General features: G+C 37.4%; 1 protein-coding gene across 10 annotated transcripts in view; it reads right to left on the reverse strand.

Annotated features, from left to right (window-relative positions):
* LOC127623813 (afadin-like) overlaps positions 1-23,136 on the reverse strand; it is a 167,743-nt gene that overhangs the window by 85,490 nt on the left and 59,117 nt on the right. For all 10 annotated transcript variants that reach the window (XM_052098337.1, XM_052098338.1, XM_052098342.1 and 7 more), the window contains exons 2-8: positions 13,942-14,137; positions 13,327-13,439; positions 9,312-9,472; positions 7,183-7,343; positions 4,796-4,953; positions 2,631-2,724; positions 2,223-2,360 (exon numbers count right to left, since the gene is read on the reverse strand). In XM_052098337.1, the coding sequence (XP_051954297.1) occupies positions 2,223-2,360; positions 2,631-2,724; positions 4,796-4,953; positions 7,183-7,343; positions 9,312-9,472; positions 13,327-13,439; positions 13,942-14,137 (1,021 nt within the window). The remainder of the gene's footprint in view (positions 1-2,222; positions 2,361-2,630; positions 2,725-4,795; positions 4,954-7,182; positions 7,344-9,311; positions 9,473-13,326; positions 13,440-13,941; positions 14,138-23,136) is intronic.

Raw genomic sequence — 23,136 nt, forward strand, 5'->3', positions numbered from 1 at the left:
CACGCTTGACTCAACAGCACATCCTAGCAGAGAAACTGATCGTGTACAGCAGTGCATGCATTTTTATTATGCACAAGACATATCCCAGGCTTAATAATCACGGGAGCGAATTTAGTGTACAAAGAATGGAGACTTCACCCGCAAGCAGAGAATCAGGCGTGCAAGAGATTCGGACAAGCTGCCGTATTTCTTTGCATCCCCGGAAACGCTCACTTTCATCTGAGTGTCAAAACCGAAACTGATAAAGAGAGACCCAAGCGTGTGAGCGATAGAGACTGAAGAGCAGCCAGAGAAAATAATAGTTTTGAGATTTTAAACTTCAGCATTGAACATGTATAATAAAACATTTAAAAATCTAATTATTTTGATAAGTTAATAAGTTTGATAAAAATAGTTAATGATGACTAACCAATTTCTTACAAGTTCTTTGAGTCCAAATATAAACTAAATAATTAATGATTTTACTTTAAGGTTCTTTTAAATGTACCTTATACCATGATTAATCGTGATTAAATTAATACCAGAAAACTGTGCAATTAATTAGTTAACATTTTTAATCGATTCACAGCCTTACTCCCAATATAACAAATTAGTCAACACTATAATTGTTGCTACAAGCATTCAGTTGAAAGATGCTACAGCTACTCAAGCCACTTTACTTTCCCATTATTCCCAAATCAGAGAGAAGGAAACTACAATGGACAGTCAGAACTGCTGAGAGTATTATTGGTGACCCCCTGCCCAACCTCCAAGACCTGTACGGCACGAGCAAGGAAACGTACAGGTAGAATAACTCTGGACCCTAACACACCCTGCTCACACCCTCTTTGAACTGTTGCCCTCAGGCTGGTGCTACAGAAAACTGAGTGCTAGGACATCCAAGCACAAGAACAGTTTTTACTCTCAGGCCATTTACCACATGAAAAATTCAATTGCCTCAGGACTCCCCCATAGTACAATAATGTAAAAACATATCTCATGTACATATGTAAATTCACATATTTAATTCAATAACTGTACATACCCCTACCTTGCACATACATTACCATTTGCACATGTACATACGCTATTCTGTTATACATCCAATATTTGTATGTCTATTTATACACTAACATTGTTTTATATTCTGTCTCTCACTATAATGTTCTGTGTACACTTGTGTATCCTGTCACCAAAAAAAAAAGTCTACACTTGGCAATAAAGCTCATTCTGATTCTGAAATTTCATTTCATTTATTGATCGCTATGAATATTGTGTCATATATTTAAATAACTTGATCATTACATCAAAGCCACATCAAGATGAATCTGACCTACTAATTAAAAAAGCAATCCTAACATACTAATGTAAAATTGTCTTTTTATTCTAAAATAGAGAAATATGTCGATAATCATAAATAAAGGCACATCCAGTTAACATCTACAAAAAGCAAAAATGATTATCTTTTCTCTACTTATACACAGTTTCGCTGTTGTACCTTTTACTACTCTGGTTCACACTTGAAATTCAGGTTTCTTTTATTGCTAATATTGTTGTTTATTGTCTGCTAAATAGTTAAATGTCTAAATAAAAGGTCTATTTTATACCAATGGAAAACTAGATAGTGTCGCCATTTTCCCATTACTAAATCTGAACCTATAGCTTACAGCTGATTGGTTGCAGTCACTTGTTTCCAGTGTAGGCACAGAGTCATTCCACATTTGCTATTCAGGATTGCACAGGTTTTGCAGTTAAAAAGCATTGGTTATAAAAGCAGTGACGTGGTTAGTTGTGGACCGTGGCTTATGGTCAGACAAGCAGGGAGAGAAACAGTATGCAAGTGGTAGTTAGACTAAGAGAGTGTTAGCGTGGCATCTGGGGTCAAGATCGAACTCTAACATCAGCTCTTTCTGGTCACTCGGCTGAAAATACTTTTTTGATAGGTCTATAGCCAACTCCTTGCTAGCTAATTCTACAGTAGTCCAGAGACTGAGCTCAGATAGCTTTGGCATCATTTATTGGCAACAGAGAGGAGCTCTACTCATGCTTTAATGTCAGTGGACATTTCATTGAGCTTTTCTTCACAGCTGTCAGTTCAGTGCTACTGAAATATTCACACAAGTTTATATCAGCATGATTGATCCAGTAACAGCTGTCCTAACATTCAATTACCCCCCTATGTTTCTGCAGTCCATTTCCTGCTAAGTGAATGTGATGTTAGTGTGCGTGTTCGCATGTGTCACCTGGGCTGAGTTCAACCAGGTAGGGCAGTTTCTCAGGAGGAATTGATCCGTGTTGTGGCCCCATTCTGTTGTCGGGCTTACGCCCTTTCCTTGCAACGTAGTCTGGAGGGCGCTTTTTCAGCTGGAACACCAAGGCCTCTGAAAAAGGACAACTGTGATGTAATAGCAAATTAAAATCCACAGGGGGCAGCATTAGCAACTAACATATACAAATGAGAGACTGCTCTATTTCTATTCAACTCCTACAAGCATGTAAAAAGGTACATAGTGTTTCGGTACATAGTGTTTCAGCTCCAAACATGCTTCAAATTTTGTCAGAGAGAATTAAAAATGATCACTTTAGGAATGAGTTGTCAAATTACACAAATTAGGAAGCAGAAAAAGAAAAGGTGTGTATGACAGTAAGACCTTTATCACTTGTCCAGTCTCTGAGGATCTGCAGAGGGCAATCTGTGTCATCCAGGATGGTCTCCTTTAATGGTTTATCATTTACGTGAATAACCTGCACAAAGCACACATCCAAAACACTTAGTTTCACAAAGCCAGACTTTTGACTATGAACATAAAGTCTGGTCCACTACAGACAGGTAAAGACTGGACAGGAAGAGACTGTCTGATTAAGATGTACTCTCAAGTGGCCAACCAGAGTTCACAGTTTTACCATTTTTAGGGACGGGAAAATCTGAAATCAACTTATAATTTTGAAACAAACTTATAATTTTGTTTACCTGCTGATTGTCCAACACCAGATACAACTTTGCTATATTATACATTTCAAAGTCCTGTGTAACGTGTATATTCTATTATTGTCAATTTCTCCACCAGCACAAATTCAGAATCAGAATGCACTTTCATTCCTCCTAGTTCAATCCTGGCTAAACGGCAATAAAGTGTGACAACTTATGAAGCAGTAGACACTGGTAGTAGTGACAGATGCACTCCCTGTGGCTATTGTTGTGTTGTGTTTGTGTAATAAAATGAGGGCAGAGTGATGAGAGTGTTTCTGAAATCCCTTGACGTGATTGGCGGAGATGGCAGCTGTTAAGAGCTGGTGACCAGCGGTGCCGACGGCCCAAGGTTGATGCTTTTGTACCAGCAATGTTTGTCATGCGCCGAAAGCTGAAATTAGAATGGCCACTTCAACCACTTCTACCTCTCCTCCTCTATACTTCCTTATCTTCTCAATGAAAAAAATATACAAATATCAGTGCAGGCCTTAAGAGGCAGTTCATTGTATTATTCGTACAAAAATACTCACACTCGTGAGTTATAAATCAGTTTAAATAAGTGGTATGACTCCTGAACCAGACGGACTGAGTCAACTGTGATAAATGTAATATTTGTTGTCCATAAAACAATGTCTAGTTGAAGATACAAATTCAGAACAGAGAGAAGGGAGATCCTTAATTAAAGGTGCACTCAGTAATTAAAAAAAAAAAGTTTTATTCCTAAAGAAATGAATTGTAATTTTTAAACATATGACTAAAAATGTCATTTAAGTAACCTTATAAAAGCTGTTTTATTCTACATGAGGCAGGGGTGCCTGCATGGGGGTTGCCATTTTAGAATCACATGACCAGCTGAATACTACTCACTTAATCTCAGTAACCGTCTTGTCATTGGACACTTTCACGATTGGATTAAATTAAACAAATCTGATGGTGAATAGTGAATTTCTACAAAAGGCATCTGTAAATAAAAACTATTGATTTTGAATGATGCTGCATCCACACCACTAGGTGTCACTGTAAGTCCACAAAGACACAAGCCAAAAAAAGTGCATCTTTGTCAAAATACTGCGAAAGGTTATAATATCTTCAGAAGCAATATAATAGGTGTGGGTGAGAAACAGATAAAAAAAATGTTCTTTAACTAAATCTCCACTTTCACTTTCATATCCGACCGTTTCACGTGGTGCCTTTTTAATTTCACTTTCACAATGGAGTCATATGGATAATCATTCACCTGCATTGTATGGGCCTACAGAGCTCAGATATTTTTTTAATTTGTGTTCGTCAGAAGAAAGAAAGTCATACACATCTGGGATTGCATGAGGGTGTGCAAATGATGAGAATTTTCATTTTTGGGTGAACTATCACTTTAAAATTCCTTATGATTCCAATCCATTCTCTTTCCTGTGTATCTCTCCCGCTCTCTCTAAAGAGCTAACATGTGCAGGCAGTGCACCTCAGAACTGCACAATTCAATTACTTTCAGCTGAAGAGGTGAAGCAGATGTCAGATCCTGGCTTTAATCTGCAAGACAAATTATGCAGCAACCTGATGAAATACACTGGATTTGATCAGAGGAGGAGGGATGCACGGAGAGAGCTGAACATGGCGGGGACATTCAATCAGCTTAATAACTCTGGAGTCATGCTGTAAAGCAGGGCAGCCTGAACGCTGTAGCTCTGTTCCAAACCCTAGTGAGCTACCTTACCGTTTGCTGCCTACATAGGCAACTACCATCTAAGGCAGAATCCAAACGGAAATAGAACTACATAAATGATTGATTTGGATGGCACTCCATAGGTAGCAACTCCAAGAGATGTTCTGGTAGCATTTGAATCTCACCTGGGCGATGCAGTAATCTCTAGGGTTCTCCTTATCCAGACCATATTTTTCCAGGGCCTCGGCCACGGCAAAGTCAGCCATATCAGAGGTAGAGAGCAGGATGGTCTTGTAAGGAATGTTGGGCTTAAGACTATCAGCGTAGATCCTCAGAGTCCCCCCTGAATTAGAGAATGAGAGAGTGTGTCAGAGAAAATGAAGAAAGATTAGTGCAGATTAGTGGCAATTCAATGTATCGGCCAGGCCAATTATTCAGCCAATATTCACCATTTTGAGATTATCGCAATTGGCCGACAACATGCCCACTTGGCCTATCAATAGAAGTGTGCTAGCTCTACCTTGTGCTGATTTCAATATTTTGGCAAGACTAACGAATTCACTGATATATGGCATTTTTAAATGTTCTGGTCTTTTTGATAACTCTGCCTACTTGGTGCAATGACAGGAGATTGCTATCCCTCCGTTCTGTGCCATTCAGCTGTGCTCCGTCAAGCTTTTTTTTTTTTTTTTTTTAAGGAAGAACTTGGTGTGTGTGCACTCTGACAGAATGTCACAGCGTTGCATCAAAAGCAATAGAACCCATCATAATCAATGATGCTGTCTATACTGGAAGAGCCTGTTGTGGCGCATCTGTCGAGTCGACAGTAAAGGGGTGCCCAATTCCATTTTGCGCCACATATGCTGGTGCTACTACACAAATTAAACAGTTAAGAACGTTTGTGTTGACGCATCCAGAGTAGACGGATCAATGGATGAACTCAGTTTAGACAGGGTGTCATGCTGCGTGCTGCAGTTTTTTGCTGTTATGATTTATACTGCTTTCCATTTAACTCAGTTTCCAAGTGCAATGGAATGCCACTTTGTGTTGGACTTTCAACTTCGAAACTCATGTGGAAATCTACAACTGCTAACATGCAGGTGTATGATGTCATGCAAAAATGTAGGCAGACAGGGAGATTCAGAGTCAATGATAAACATTCAGTTTTAATAAAGAAATACATTCATAATTAAAAGTTTCTACATTACATGTCAAATAAAAGTTGTTTAGCAAACATTTGCAGAGAGAGGTGTTCAAAAGACTCTTTTTAGAACCTGTAGAAAAAGCGCAACAGCGTTAATCAGTTTGGTTGCTATGAGACTTCTCTGTTAACAATCAAGGTACTGCTGGAAATCACAACATAATCTCATCTCATAAAAATATGGCACCTCTTTGACACGTTTGTGTATAGCGGTCAACTTGACACATAATTTGAGTGAAAAGTCATGTTACGCATAATCATTATTGATAATCATTTTCATGATCAGCCATTGTTGTCACTTCAGAGTTCTTGTGTCCATCCCTATTCTTCAGTGATCAGTATTGAACACTAAAACACATTTTTGGTGGGTTACTAGCACATAGAGATAGACCGGTTGCATTCAGTCATCACAAATAAACAGCGTACCACGTGTCTGTCTAAGCCTCTTTTTCCCAGTTCTCACAGTGCTTAACTCCTGCTGGACAGGGTGAATGTGATGAGTAACTGGGAGACTTTGTGATCCGTCACACATTGAGGATTTTCCTTTTGGTATAAACCATCTGCAGCAGACATACGTTATTATCCTGGTTACATAAGCTCGTTAAATCTGTGTCTGTCCAGGACACAAAGGCTATTTTAAGTGTCAGTGTAAACAGAGCTACAAAATAATTTTTGCTTATGTCAAAGTCTAAAAGGATTTCCAGACACTGGCAAGTTTGTGGTTCTTTGGCAAAAGATGCAATGCCACTAGTGCAATGGAAATACCAGTCCGAGAATGGTATAAAAGCCTCAGGTGGACCACTCATTATAAAATTACAGGTTTCAGTGTACTAAAGAGACTCATAGACCATTCTGTATGAATACCCAATACAGACACTCTTTCTCTCACAGAAACGCATGTAGAACAACAAACATTAATCGGCTACCTGAAGATTAATGATCATAAAATACATTCATAATGTTAATCAATATCTTGCACTGAAAATGGTATCATATAGATTAATATGATCATTTTCCACCCTCTTTTTTACTTAGAATTATACGGGGCGTTTTTGCAACTGTACCTTTAAGACTTCAATGCTTCTAAGATGAATACTGAATAGGGGTTGATATATAAAATGTAAAAAGGTCATTTGTTCATTTACTGATTACTGTGACGTCACAACCCTAACGATTTCAGAATGGAATGGGTTTTTTTTTTTTACTTCGTTTTAATAAATGTTCTGGGTGGACTCAGGAGGAAGCTTTGCATTGGTAAGGTTAGAGTAAGTCTACATATTAATAGTATGAGTATATTAAACTCCATTCCAAAAGAGAAAGAAAATCCTAATTTGATGACTTTGAAACATTTACATTTCTTGCTGGACTAACCTGAGTCCGGACGACCATCTCCGCTCCGGAATTCCTGCATCCTCTTCTCCAGCTTCTGCTGTCGTCTTCTCTTCATTACCACCTCTGGGTTAGAGATAGTTCTTGTAAAACTGGTCTCTGGCATGTCCTTATATACCTCAGCCGCTAACCTGGAGTTCTCACTATTAAGAAAATGGAATATGAGAGCGATAAAGAAAGCATGAGATAACAGAACCCTAACTTTGAAAGACACCTTTTTACAACCACTAACAAGGTGCAACACATCAAGTTTAGAGTTTAAATTAAAAAAGGTAAAGCGACAAAGTATATGTAATAAAAATTAGGGCTGAGTATTGATACAGATTTCCCAATTCAATTCCAATTCACAAGCTCTCAATTCATAAGGGTAAATTTCAGTTATAATGTTCCTTGCTTACATATGAAAAACATTCTCTCCCAGCCAATGATAATAATTATACAGGGGACCTTCTAACTAGGAACATTACGCAAATATTAATTTTACTAATTATATTTTATTCGTCACATTGTTTTTTTAAAAAAGGAATAAATCCATATATTCAATCAATAAAAACATTATATTGCATACATTATTTTTTGTTACATTTTTATTCTTAAATTGCATAATTTGTATTATTCACAAGTATTTACATTGATTTGTTGAGCAAGCCCTGAAACAGGTACTGTCTCTTTAACAAAACCGGCAATTCTGTAAGAGCGCATGTAGGTGAGCGCATTTTAACGAGAGAGGACTCGAAAGGCCTTATCTCATCTTTACTATGCATGATTAGAATTAAATCTTTATTTTTGTTGTTTTTGATCAACAACAGACTCTAAAGAACAGAAAGGGTATTAAAAAAGATTATTCATTGACATGGGTCACGTGGATCTCGTCTTTGGACACATTACACGGAACAACTTTTACTTATAACACTCGGTGAAAAGATCTCGCTGCTGAATAATCCACCACTATACTAAATCACTGGTGAGCAAAATATTAACATTTACCAACCAGTTTCTAAGTATATACATAGACTGTGACTTGCTCTGTGACAGATCTCACGCTCCGCTATAAGCAGGTTTTGAGAAAATTGCAGTAACTACAAAATCCACATTCAAATCAAGTAACTGTTTTGTTGGTGTACTGTGTATTTACAGCCTTTGTATGCCAGTATTGTCATCATAAAAAGTGATAAACCTGACCTCTTTACACAAGAAAATAAATTAAAGAAAATAAATATTGGTTTGTAACACAGTAAATTAAAGAATTCAAACGATTATGTAAAATAACTTTTACATGTTTAAAGCATTGTCAATCATTTTTATTTAATAGTATTGCATTTTTAATTAGAATACTTCTACATATCCAAGGCCTTTTGACGTTTTTAACTATAACTACAGGTTGGTCCTCCAGGTTGATTAAATGATATATCTGCTTCTGTGAGTGTGCAGATGTCAGCTTCACCTTTCCTCAACACAGGTGATAATGTGGCACAAAAAGCGTTTGCTTTGCGAGTAGAAGTCTCACCTACTTAACATTTATCTAACGAGCCGTCAGGTGTGCGCACACTTCTATACGAGCGAAAGTCCAGCAGTGTGCAACAGCACATGAAAGAGCACAAGAGGAGTGAAAGACATTGGGAAGCAGCAGACAAAATATTTGTTGAAAATAAAAACATCACCCAAGTCTCCCAAACCGCTGTCTCGATATTATTTTCAGGTGTTTTTTCTTCGTTGTGGAAATGGGTGAAATAAGGGAGCAAGCTCGTATTTCCTGGTCTTTGTTGACATGTAATCATGAAATCAACTCTCTCCATATACGCAAGTTTGTGAATTAATTTCGGGATCGTAGTTTCATTAGGAGACAAACTGTGTGTGGTTGATATATCCAGTTTGCGATCAGATTAGTAGGATGCGCTTGGCTTTAGGATATGCGTGTTTCTAACATCTCTCTCTGGCAAGTGCAGAAGCGCCACTGCGCTGCCACAATCTCAGAATCTAGTTTTTACACAGAATTTTCACCCACACCTACTTCAATCCGGTCAAATCGCACGGGTGTGCCTAAATAGTTTTTCACTGTCACACACAGTAATTTTGGGTCGCACTGTAGAGCCCTGGTGTAGGATCCTCACCCATCTTCTCGGTACAGTGTGTGCTCGTCTCCATCTGAAATTCTGGAAAAGGCCTCTTTCTCCCTCTTCTTCTCTTTCTTCTTCTCCTTCTTGGACAGTGTTCTTTTGAAGTTCTGGATCACCCCCTCCTTCTCTTTCTCTGGGCCATTCGTCAGTATCCTCTGTTGAGAGATAATGAGGGGGGAAAAAGACAGAGAGGTAAGAAAACTGCAGCGGAATATGAAGAGTGAGTTATGGCAAGGCCCACACAAAATGGAATCTGTACCTGCAGAACTCCTACAAAAACTCCAGATTTCCACTGAATTCATTCATAGAATTCAAAGTATTCTCACACCTTACATGTGCATGTATTATTTTTTTATTGCAGCTGCTTTCAAAGAGTTTTGAATAATTAAAACCTTATATTTAAATGCAAATGTATATTTGAAAATGTTTGGCTAATTTGTTAACTCTATAAAGTGTTAAAGTGTTAAATGATTTTGGACAAATGTTTGGGATAGTAAAAGATTTCTCTCTTCTTTGGTCGCACACTAGGCCATTGTCATTTAAATATACATTGTTTATGCCTCTCATTCACACCAGCATTGCGTTTTCCACCACTGAAAACTGAGAATTCAGAAAAGGCTCTCTGTTAATGCATATTTTAGTAAATGATGATGTTTGGAAACTGAAAAATTTGTTTTCACATTAAGCCTAAACAGATTAGTGAGGATGTGGACTAAGTATCTTGGCAATGAATCTTCAGTCCAACTAAAATATTTTTGTTTGAAAATGCATCAATTTAGCTAAGTTTGTCTCATCCACACTAGAATGGTGCTTGCCTCCAAAACCTCGAAAATGCTCTCAATTAATGCATACTTTGGAAAAATATGACATTAGGAAACTGAAAGCGGATTAGTCTGGCTGTGGCTTTAAGGCCAATTTATAATTCTGCGTCAAACCTACAGCATAGGCCAGGGGCATCATGCACATATTTTTTTTTAGGGGGCACCAGTGTCAACCAAACCCAACCCACCACCACCATCATTTATGCAAGTTCATATTGCTGCAACAGCAGTTTAAATCACAGGAAACGGTATAAAACACTTGTATTAATCAGTAATTGTATCAGTAAAGGTTGCATTCGATTGCATTTTTAGGACACGAAGTGCATGTCTGACATCTTCAGATGGTTTTACATCGCTTTCTTGCACTCACCACTTTTGTGCACATATTTTCCATATACGACGCAAGAGGCAGTGTGAAATTAATCCTATCTCTCAAGAAAGTGAACATGTAGACTTCCCCTGAATGAGGTGACTACTGTAAATAGTTTTGCATGTTCAGTGTAAGTTATAGTTAATAAAACAAACTAAACATACCAAAAGAAAGTTAACTAAATAAAATGGTTTGTCTTTTGTGTCTTGTATTATAAAGAAATCAGATAACCGCTCTGTACAATTGTGGTGAGAAGAATATCCGCTTAGAATGTTATTTGCCACTATTTTGGTGGCACGAGGAGGACCTACACAATATTAGGCAGGTGGTTTTAATGTTGTGGCTGATTGGTGTATGTATTGGCTAAAACATTTCTAAAAGAGCCTGTTCACACCAGAGTTATTTTATATTAACCTTTAAATTAAGGGGCAATATTTGACCCATGGAGCTGTTTCTCACTGGCATTTTAAGAGGGTATTGTTGGAGCATCATCTGGCACAACAGTTTTAATTAATGTTTCACCTTTGTGGTTTTAATAAACTATAATTACCACATCCAACATTGCATAATGAGTTATTAGAAATTTGTATTAATATATTAATACAATTTCAACAACATAACTAGGGATGTGCAAAATGGCATAATTTCAATATCGACTAGTCAGTGGGTTATGTCGATGATTAGTCAAAACTCCATTAGGGTGGAGTAACTTCATGTGTTTATTAGATGCTAAGCACCGCCCTTCAATAGGATAGCAGACATCCAAAAAAGAAATAAGCTTCATAACTATAAACTATAATAACTTAATAAACAACTATATAAGTATTGTTGTTGACCTTTGTTTGTGTTTTTCACCCTTAGATTTGACCACGTTTTACCAATACCTCTTTTTGCTTGTGTTTTCATTACATAATGAGTAAAATACATCAATTTGAATATAAACAAAGTAAAAGCAATATAACTCCACCTAGAATGCCTAAAACAGCGTGTGGGTAGAGACATTACGCATAGCTGCTCATAAAATAAACGTGATATTGCGTTTGGGTGTATTAACTAAGCACAAAACATGAAATAACTAATAACACTAAAAAACTAAATATATGGTGTATTCGTAAATTTACATGAAAATGGCGTGAAATAATGTAATGTCACTTAATGAGGCGCAGCCTTACTCTTTTCATAAATGAATTCCAAGGGCTAATTTCTTTTGTTTGACCGCTAATTTCAACTACACAGTATTTAAACCTACAGTGTTGTGAAAAAGTATCTGCCCCATCCTGATTTCTTCTGTTTTTGTGTGTATCTCCTACTACATTGTTTCAAAAATACAAACAAAATCTAAAATAAAGCAAAGGCAATCTGAGTAAACACAAAATACAGTTTTTAAATTATAAATGTTATTTAATGAAGCAAAAATGTTATCCAATACCAACTGGGACTGTGTGATAAAGTATTTGCCACTTTAGTAACGAAATCCCCAAATATATGAAACTGCATTCATGCATTTGGGGTTCAGCTGGACCAGAAACACCCAGGCCTGATTACTGCCAGCCATGTCCAATCAAATCAACACTTGAATAGAACTTTTCAGCAGCATGAATTTGGCTAAAAGGTCTCAAACTTTTAGAACTTTCTGATCGGCACGATGATTTGACAGCATGTTTGACAGTTTGTGGACAGTTGTGGAAAAGAAATACTTCTAAATTGTCAGCAAATTAAAAAAACACCTGGAAAGAGTTGGTTATATTGCCTATATTCATTGTAAATTCTTTAAAACTATACCCATTTTCTGTTATTCGGGAAAGTAGTTATTAATTTAATTGAAGGTTTCTTTTTCAGCACGGAACGTCAAAAGTATACCAAAATATTTCTGTATTATTATTTAATACAAGCATACAGTAATTTCCTAATTTATTTTCTGCCAACAATGCAGGCAACATGTAGATATAATAAATTTGTACCAACATTTCAACATGTTCACATTCTTTGAACTCATTTTTGATGATAAAATAATTTAATAAATACTTTTGTATTCAGAAATTACATTGTTTGCATTGCTTTCATTTATTTATAAAAACATATACTTAGCATTTCGGCTGTGTACTCATAGAACGACACAGACACACCAACGCAGAACTATAAATGCAAACCAACACGTTGGCCACTAAGCAAAGTTCTGACAGTGTAAGAAACTTTGGGTCTGAGTTCTGCATTGTGAGTACTCAAATGAAGTCCATCTAATAAAGAACCAATAGGAGAACAGCAACAAATGAAGTGAAATGAAATGACAAAGTACCAAATACTCTCAATGCTACTGAATAGTAAAGTTTGCTTAAAACGTTCTCAGTAAAGATGCAGGGATCTACCTCCTACACCAAAAACACATTCCTGAAGTCTCAGATACTCCCAACTCACACATTTTTACATCTCTTTAGGGAGCCCTGCTGCACACAACACTAAGTGCCACTGAAGTGGAAAGAGAGAGGGAGACATAGAAAAATTCATCTGCTCCAGTTAAGTGAGGAAAAGAAGTGTGCGCTGATGCCTGTGTGTTTGTATGTCCTGAGAGGTTTTTAACTGATGGGAATGGGCCAGCTTGTGGACCGTCTGAACAGCAGGGGACTAAAAAAGCTGTTCCAAAGTAACCAAGACCAGAAAGCTCAACAGGAAAAACAACACAGACACCCTCACTGAATCATCATCAAACTCCAGCTCCATTATCCAAAGAGAATTGACCACAGAACAGGTATCAAAGTTTGGGTAGGAGCTTGTTGGTGTTTTCTAACTGCCTGTCCTTCATTCTCCTGCGTTTCCTCACCTTGGGCATGATGTCGTTCTCGTTCTTTAGTACGAAGCGCCCCTCTCTGTCGTCTTTGTTCCAGTTGAGTTGCACGACCAATGGCTTCTCGTCCAGGTCCAGTTTTCTCTCTTCTGTCATAGACAAAGAACATATCAGTCAGAATTTCACTTATTTATTATTTAATTTGAAATAATGTGTCAATCATTTATTCAGAATTTCAAAAAATATTTACAAATATTTAACAAAGAAATTTGTTCTGCTTATATTTCATGAATGGGACATGAATGAGGGATATATAATAAATGTACATCTTGATTTCTAATTTTCAATACACAAATATTGCAACCAATTGGTCCCATTGCAAATACTCAAGTATATTCTCAAGGATGCATTATAGTTGCTTTCAAATATCTGTGCCATTAAGGCAGAAGTGTTACTATTCAGGTAGCTACCTACAAACATACTTTTAAGATCTAACTCGCTTGGCAAGATATGAATAGTCTGTGTGCTTGTGTAGCATATGCTTTGGATCCAATTCTTTAACGTTTTGCTGCTAAATGTACTAGTTGTACAATCTCACAAAATAGTGTTTTTTAACAATCGAAAATATTCCACTCAGCAATTACGACTCACCGCCACTGACGTGGACTTCGTAGAGGGAGTATTTTGGAGCCGACAGCATCCTCATATCTGGCCTAAACTTCTCCGCCAGCGTCTCTATCACATCTTGTGTGGTTGCCGTGCTGGACACTCGGATGCACTTTGTGGCGAAGTTCCCCGCCATCCTGTCCTGGAAGTAAAATCGCATCACGCCATGGAACTCCAAGTCCTGAAAGAAGAAAATAGAATGGGAAAAGACAATCAGTGCGTGCCATTTTTTTCCTATTATTTTTCTATCTTTCCTTAATCCTCCTGTCTGTAGTTTTAAAGAGCATCTAGATCATTCAGATTCACATTCAACCTGCCGCAAGAGATAGTCTCTCCCCGATCTGTGGTTTTGCGGTTAAATCTAGCGAGAGGCTACATCTGTCCCATCTCTGCTGTGTGAAGAAATGAGCAGCTGTGTGGCAACATTAAACTCTTAACCTGCGGCGGAGGCTGATATTTGAGCTGGCAAGGCAGGATGTATCTGGGACGAGAGGACAGCAGCCTTAGGACAACACTGAAGATGTGCTTAAAGAGGCCTTTGTGTTCGTAGAAGTTTAACAAAGAAAAAAAGACATTTAAGTTCACTGATATTGTCTGATTATTCCACAGTAATATGAGTATCAAAAGGGTTTCATAGTCATTGTCTAGATGAGATATAATGCCACACCGCTGGTAAATAACTAATTTACAATTATCACTCTATACAATGTTCCTGGGCACACCAGTCCAAACGCCTGCTAATGTCAAAGTAACGCACCGTCTTTTAAATGAACTATAAGGACCTTTGGGGTCATGATCAAAACACAGATGAACATAAAAGTAAATCTGACAACCTCACAAATCTGGAATACAGACATAGAATGCAATCTGACTTAATAATTGAGTAATTATGATAATAATGGCAAATTAGCAAACATATCAAAACATGTAATATAAAAATCATTAAAGATTACATAAATTGGCATATGCAATGCATTAAGTTTTTGTTGTGACATTTCCAATTGCACAAAATATTCAAGCAAGTAATAAATGTAGATCAGATCTTGATTTTACGCATCAGGGTTTGATTAAACTGTTAATTGTTAGACCATGATATTAAAAGATAAAAATTTGTCCTGGCCCACTAAGTCAGCAGAAAAGTAGTTTTACAGGGAAAGAATAATTTATGAAAGATCACGAAAAGAAAAATAAAGCCAGGAACATTCATTAGAAAAGTGAATAGGAAAAATGATTGTGAACTCACGCTGTCTTTAGGAAACAAAAGCTAATATCTTAACATAATAAATATTACACAAAACAAAGAACACATTTTTTTTGGCAGAATAACCTTTTAAATCCTAAAATACGAGTGTATGTGTGCGTGTGCGCAGGAGAGGTGTGGCTACAAACAGCGGGAGAACAAACGCCATGGCAACAAGAACAATGGGTGTCAGGAGAGTCACCATGTGTTTCCTCAAAATACAAAAGAGCCATTTCCTGTCGAGCTGTAATATTATGTGTACACCAATTTCAGTGTGATTTGATCTGTAAAACAACAAGATTTTTGTTCAAGTTAATAAAGCAATAAGCCACAAGAGGCAGGGCATTACAATGAGTTTACTATGGTTAAGGGATATTATGAAGCATGCCACTACAGCAATGTAATATATAAAAAATGTAAAGTAGTTAATATCAAATAACTGACACTTCAGACACAATACGATCAGTTGTTTTGCATATTTGTAATTACTCCTTACTAAAGGTAGATTGATTAATCGGTACCAATAGTTGCTTCATGAAAAAAATATATGCCGGTAGTTGCAGATATTTTGTTAATTTTTTCCCAAAATTGTTTTTATTCATTTATTCCATCTGGTGAACTATATACATATATAGTAAAACTCTTCATCTGGTGAATCTATAGGCTGTAAATTCTTACATTTAGAGCATTGAAACGGACCCAAATCTCTCTAAATTCAAAATAAGAGTCCCTGGTGTATTTCAGGCTTCTTGCAAGTAAAAAGTCTCATGTTATGCACCAAATCTTCATTTCTCTTTTTATTATTGGGATTTTAGTTGAACAATAAACTGCTTTTGTAAGGAAAGAATAAGATATAGATTGATTTTAAAAAACAAATCTATCGGCCGATATACTGGTTATCTGCCTTCAGCAAATCGACTGCCGATAGACCTCTACTCCATACTTCGCAAACGAAAATAACTTTGTTACATAGTTGTGAACTACAGAAGCGGAGTCCTATTTAGCGTACATAGACAACTGGAGTGCTACAAACAGTAAGTGCATTTACATGCACCCAAATTCACTTAATTAAACAAAATCAGACAACAAAAGAAAAAAACTAAATTAAACGGTAAGAGCGCCGGTGAGGTGTTTACGTGCAACGAGAAATTGGGGTTCATAAATCTATGTATCCATAGGTTTTTGCTTAAACCGCTTGACTTTGCCCTGATAAAGGAATGCCATTTAAGGAATGACCACACATAATGCAAAGCATAATCGGTGTTCAATCGTGTATGTAAACGGACTAGATAAATCATACCATAGCGATGTTTTAATAAAACTCTCCACTCTTTGAATGCCACTTGTAAAATCAAATTATTTGACTGGAACTACTTGTTGCATAATTACTGTTTGCGCCCCGTCATCACACTTTTGACCTCAGAACTCTGAACCATCCTGAAGACAACTCATCCCAGTTCTAACATCATACAAAAATGGATTCACATCTGATACCCTTGACTGTGCCACGGAGTTCATAAATCATCAAACTGCCTCAGGACTCCCCCATAGTGCAATAATTTAAATACATATCTCATGTACATATGTAAATTCACATATTGGACCAGAAACAAATTCAATAACTGTACATACCCCTACCTTGCACATACATTACCACTTGCACATGTACATACGCCCTACAGTTATATGTCCTATATTTGTATGTCTATTTATACTCTTACATTGCTTTATATTCTGTGTCTCACAATAATGTTCTGTGTACACTTGTTTCTCCTATCACCAAAAAAAAATTCCTTGCGTACGTGCGCTTGGCAATAAAGCGCATTCTGATTCTGATAAATCAGTTACTGGGATGGGATGTGGTATTCTCTTATCCGTTAGAATTTCAGGAATGCCAAAGCAAGAGTCAAACTTCTATCCATTCCAGTCTGATATCATTATACTCTTGTCTGCTGATGAATATAAATATGTCACTTCATTTGGAATATGGAAAAACATGTGCGAGGCTACTGGAGAATTATCAGAGATGGGAATTGACAAATTTCCCAAAAACCTTGATGATACATGATCTGTTGAGGCTCTCGTGGCTTGTTAAACTCCAATTTAGGCTGAAATCACACAATACAGTTTTCCAGAGGTGGATATTTCCCATTGATAAACAATAGGCTTACTTAATGAGTTCATGAGAATTCTCATGTGGTTCCAAACCTGTATATGACTATCATTTTTCCCATGAACACACATGCAGATGCAGTGACTAGTAGAATAGTCACTGTGGTTGTCAATGAGTAAATGATGACAATTTTTTTTTTGGGTGAATTATCCCTTTCAGTCAAGGCTCAGAAATTATGGTGAAATACTACCAGCAGGGGGGGTGACATGTTAATAGAGACATAATGCAAATCACAAGACAGTTTGACGATGCCAAGCTTCTGAGCTCATAGCTCCATTACGAATAAAAAATAAAACATTTCAGCGGGGAGTTTCGGTCCAGCACTGTGGTGAGCCGAACTGACGATCATGAATAACTCGAAACACATGGGACTGATGCTGCCTCCTAAATGTTTTTTTAAAGATTTATCTTCACAGATAGTATTCAGAGGCCACAGTGACATTTACTGACATCACAACTAGATTTAAAATTTTCTAAAGAACATGCGAGTGGTGCTTGCCTAAGTAAAAGTCAGTGCCAAGATAGGCTGTTGTGGGTGTTTGCTAGGCCATTGCAAAGGTGTTCAGGGTGTTTTTTTAGTGTATTGGGGTGGGTGATTGATTACTTGCCGTGAGTCAAAAGCGCCCTCCCCAAGTCTCTATGATATTCTGGTCCCTAAATATGGCTGGGGTCCCTCCAACTGAATTCTGTGTGATTTGTTTGCCCATCTTTTCTTTTTTTTTTTTTTTGCCCACCAGGCAGGGTCAGAAATTAATGCGGGCTCAGGGCAAAAATGTCACCGAAATGGATTAAAATGCCTCCAAAATTCTAAATGTGGAGGCAAAAAATGCCCCTGTAATGAATTATTCTGTTCTGTTTGTATAATCTGCTAATTAGTTAACTATATTATCATACAAAATATGAGTTGATGCTGATTTAATGTTTACAGGTAACAACCTAGTTACTCAGGATAAAAAATATATTTTAATGAATTGATTAAAAGTAGTTTACATGAAAGGCTGACAGTGTTTTTATATGGTTATAAAAAACCATGCCCTCATAAAAGTAAAAATAAAAAGCCCCCTGAAAGTCAATTCTAGATGGCAAATATTGCCCCTTAATAAAAAATAAAAAAAATAAAAAAATCTGATACTGCTGCCCATTTTAATTTTTTCCCTCAAAATTCTGTATAATATTTTCCTGAATTCTACGAATAAAGTTTAAATTGTATCATCCAAAGGTTGTCTATTAACATATTTTTTTTTTATTAAATCAAAAGGCAACAAATTTTTTCACATACTGCATTTTTTTTTTTTAAACGCAGTGCTTCTATAAAATTTGCACAGTTTTCTCTAAGATGCAACATTTTAAACCCGATATGTGAAATTCTATAAAACAAAATCTATAAATTAATTTAAAAATGTTTATACATTTAAAGTTTTATAGTTATTGTATTTTCGTAATGCAGAAATCCTTGGGCCCTACAAATGTTGCACAAAAAACGTGCATGCCAAAGTTTAACGGTTAGGGATTTAAACTCACATCCCGAGGTATGAGCAATAATAATATTGATGCTAGCCTTTGCAAACAGCCTATAAAGAAAGCCTGTTATCCATATAAAACAATAGTGGTAATAGTGGTAAAATGCTAATTTTCTCACCACACACACACACAGTGTATTACTAAACATTTCCACGAGCCAGCTGGGACAGAAGACAGGATAGCGTCAACATCATAGTGTATCCAAATATCTACTTGTGAGTGGAATACAAGAGCTTGCCATACAGAATGACCCTTAAGATCACACTGCAGGCCCATTCGTCTCTCCTTGAGGACTATTAGCATACTAATAGCACAGCTCTGTTTCAGACAGTCCGGTTTATCGATGTGCAAACAGCCCCCTGCCTATTTATCTCTGTACAGAGAAATAAATGCAGAGCCAATTGCTTGTAAGATGCAAGCAGGCTTCAGTTGTCTACTATGGCGATCGACTGAAACTAATTCCACCTGACCCATCTAGATGTTAAGAGTTCAAGCAACATTTTCCATTGACAGACATTCAAAAGTAACCATGTTTTATAGACCTCCTTGACAACACCTCCATGACTATGTGCGCAGAAGCTGAAAAGTCACAACAGAGTTCAATTAAATATACTGTAGATGAAGGGGCCTGGGTAGCTCAACGAGTATTGATGCTGACTACCACCCCTGGAGTCGTGAGTTCAAATCCAGGGCATGCTGAGTGACCAAATTGGCCAGGTTGCTAGGGTGGGTAGAGTCACATGGGGGTAACTTCCTAGTGGTCGTTATAATGTGTGGTTCTCGCACTCGGTGGGGCACGTTGTGAGCTGTGCATGGATGCGGTAACACGCTCAACAAGCCATGTGATAAGATGCGCGGATTGACGCGGAGGCAATAAAAATTCGTCCTCTGCCACCCGGAGTGAGGTGAGTCATTACACCACCATGAGGACTTGCAGAGCATTGGGAATTGGGCATTCCAAACAGGGCAGAAAACGGGAGAAAATAGAAAACAAATATTTAAAAACAAAACTGGTCACACTAAACTAAATTACTTTGCTTTCGATGCAAGTAACCATAACTAACATTAGACATTACTTATTACTTGACTTAAACGCTTTACTTAAAATGTTGAATATGGTCCCTTAATATGGTATATTAAGATTCAGCTCATTTTAACCTAGGTACCTGGTGGAGGTCAGGAGGGCTAGATTAAGTTGGTTTAAAAATGCAGTTAAGCACTGAAAGCGCATTCCTGCATGAGCATCTTTCACCTCTGATGATCAACAGATCTCTGACCTGGATCACCAGAGCTGTGTGTTAGGGGGCCGGCTTTAACCTCTCGTCAGCAGGACGCATCGTCTGTGGAGGCAGATGGCAAATTCCCACAATAGGATTATACTTCACATCTGTATGAACAAAGTATTTTTAACCCAGATGTCAGTTTATCAAGCTTTGAAATGTGCAGTACAGATTTATGCACAATCTGGTGTACATGTTGAGCACTCTGATATTATTGTATCTAGTTGAAGTAGTAGTAAATATTAAAATGTGCTAATGTTTTGCAATCTTACCTAAAATAAAAATGAATATCTTCTTTGATACTATAGTTCACCTTAGTTTGTGCATTGTACACAGTTTATCTGCTGTTTTTTCAGTAATACTAAGGGTGTAATTTGCAAGTTTCATCACGATACAATCTCATTTCCATTCTCTTGGCCAACGTCCCAGTTTGACAATACCACAAAATCTGTGGGAATGCGATTATGATTAGATTCGATTCAGGGGCCTGCGAGCGATATTACATGCCTATTTTACACAATCAATCAGTCTCACAAATGCAAGCAAAATATAATTTGAATATTATATTGAGCTCTTGAAAAAGTGAAAATTCAGTATATCCACACTGGGACATCCACTACAAAATATGGTACTAAAAATAAAGTCAAATACATGTGATCATCAATTGTTTGTTGCCAGCTCATTGCCTTGTAAAATGAGGTAAATACTACAGTAAAAATGTGTCATCTCAACAACAGTCAAGCAAGTCTTTCAATCCAAAATACTTATATATGCACAAATTATTTTCGACAGGAGAGTATGTGCTATCCGTGTTTTTTTCTTGGCTACAGATTTCACAGTTGTTTAGAAAAATTCTGTTACAGTTTACTGTGATAAATGTTGATAAGGATGTTGATGGTTAGATGTGAAAAGTCTTGTAATTGATGTTAGTGCAGGGCAAGTGTTTTCTCTTTCCTTCGTCAGTGCTGTTCATAATATCGCAGATGTTTAGCTTTGTTTGCTCGATAGCACTTTAAAATAGAAAATTCACATGTAGAATTCAAATGTGCCATGATTCCGAGGGAAGCCCGATTTAATCGCACTATCGTGTAACCGGAGCTCACAGCCCTGTTGACGTGCATGCACGAATAGAGCAGAGCGCAACTTTAAACTTTAATCGCTCTGCGCACATCCATGTCCCACATGAGAAGCATAGATAACCATGGTTAGACAAACTGTATTTATGAAAAAAATAGTAAGCTAAACACATTTAAAAACAGTAACTACAGCTGTTATAGCCATCATAAAATGAAATTCAATAACTCAATTTTCCCAGAGAGCAGTGTATTAAATCAATATGAATCTACAAAATATCCACGAAAGTCTAATTACAAACAAGTTTGCATAAGAGACAAGCAGCAAAACTGTGTGTAAACACCACTCTTAAACCTTATAAACAACACACACACACACACACACACACACACACACACACAGCACAGAGGGAGAGAGAGATGACAGAGAGATAAAGTGAGAGATATCGAGGAATGACATACAGGAATGTCAACTCATTATACGAGTGAACAGAAAGGGGTAAAACCGGACTGCAGAGAAAAAGACAAGGTTTGTCCTTTACCTTTTATGACCTCTGCAGATCTGTCTCTGTGGGCAAGAGAGCAGCCCAAAGTCATATCACACCCCGTCTGAGAGATGACATTTCAGTCACAGACAGTTTTGATTGATACATGATTTTTTTTTTTTTTACTAACCTTAACCGCAACAAACGTCATAAGAAGGTTGGCTAAAGTGTCCTCTGTTCAAAAATGGCTTTGTCTTTTAATCAGTTACTTTTTACTCCAGGCAAATAAAGAGAAACATTTGTGATATTGGCAAATAATCTAACAAGCCTTTATTTAGTTTAGCAGAAATGTCTCCACCATTAGAAATTACATAGAAGGGGGCCTGTGTAGCTCAGCGAGTATTGACGCTGACTACCACCCCTGCAGTCGTGAGTTCGAATGCAGGGTGTGTTGAGTGGCTCCAGCCAGGTCTCCTAAGCAACCAAATTGGTCCAGTTGCAAGGGAGGGTAGAGTCACATGGGGTAACAACCTCATGGTCACGATTAGTGGTTCTCGCTCTCAATGTGGCGCGTGGTAAATTATGAGTGGATCGCGGAGAGTAGCATGAGCCTCCAAATGCGGAGTCTCCGCAGAGTCATGCACAACGAGCCATGTGATAAGATTGACAGTCTCAGAAGCGGAGGCTTGTCCTCAGCCACCCTGATTGAAGTGAGTAACCGCACCACCACGAGGACCTACTAAGGAGTGGGAAAATGGGCATTCCAAATTGTGAGAAAAAGGAGATCAAATTAAAAAGAAAAAAATGACAGACACTAGAAATTCACGATAGAAATTACATTCTATCTCCCGACTAGTCATTTCTATTTATGAAATCATTACAAAACTGTTCTTGGTATAGCGTTAGATTATTTTCAAACACAAGCACACGCACACACGCACACACACACACATGCACACATGCACACATGCACACATGCACACATGCACACATGCACACACACACACACACACACACACACACACACACACACACACTGGTTCTCAATCACTGTTGTGGATGTAGTTACTGTTTACACCAGAGATCTGATGAGAGTTTATTCACGGTCTGTGACAGAGTTGTCAGACAAACAATGAGGCACAGATGAGGTAAGCGTGTGGAAATGCAAAACATGTGACATCATAGGCAGATAACACCACAGCAGCACAGCCCTGAACGACAGCTCTATAATCACAGGTTTGAAAGTAGGTTATCGCTTCAGAGCTTGCTAAATCTTTGCTGGGCATAAAAGAGCCAAAAATCTTTTTTGATTCAAAAGGTATATTTGTGGATGAAAATTACACTGCAAACCTACAGCTAGTCTGGAATGAAAGAAATCAACAGTACCATCTTGCAAACTATTAAAGAT

The sequence above is a fragment of the Xyrauchen texanus genome, chromosome 30 (genome assembly GCF_025860055.1).
Source record: "Xyrauchen texanus isolate HMW12.3.18 chromosome 30, RBS_HiC_50CHRs, whole genome shotgun sequence".
NCBI lineage: Eukaryota > Metazoa > Chordata > Actinopteri > Cypriniformes > Catostomidae > Xyrauchen > Xyrauchen texanus.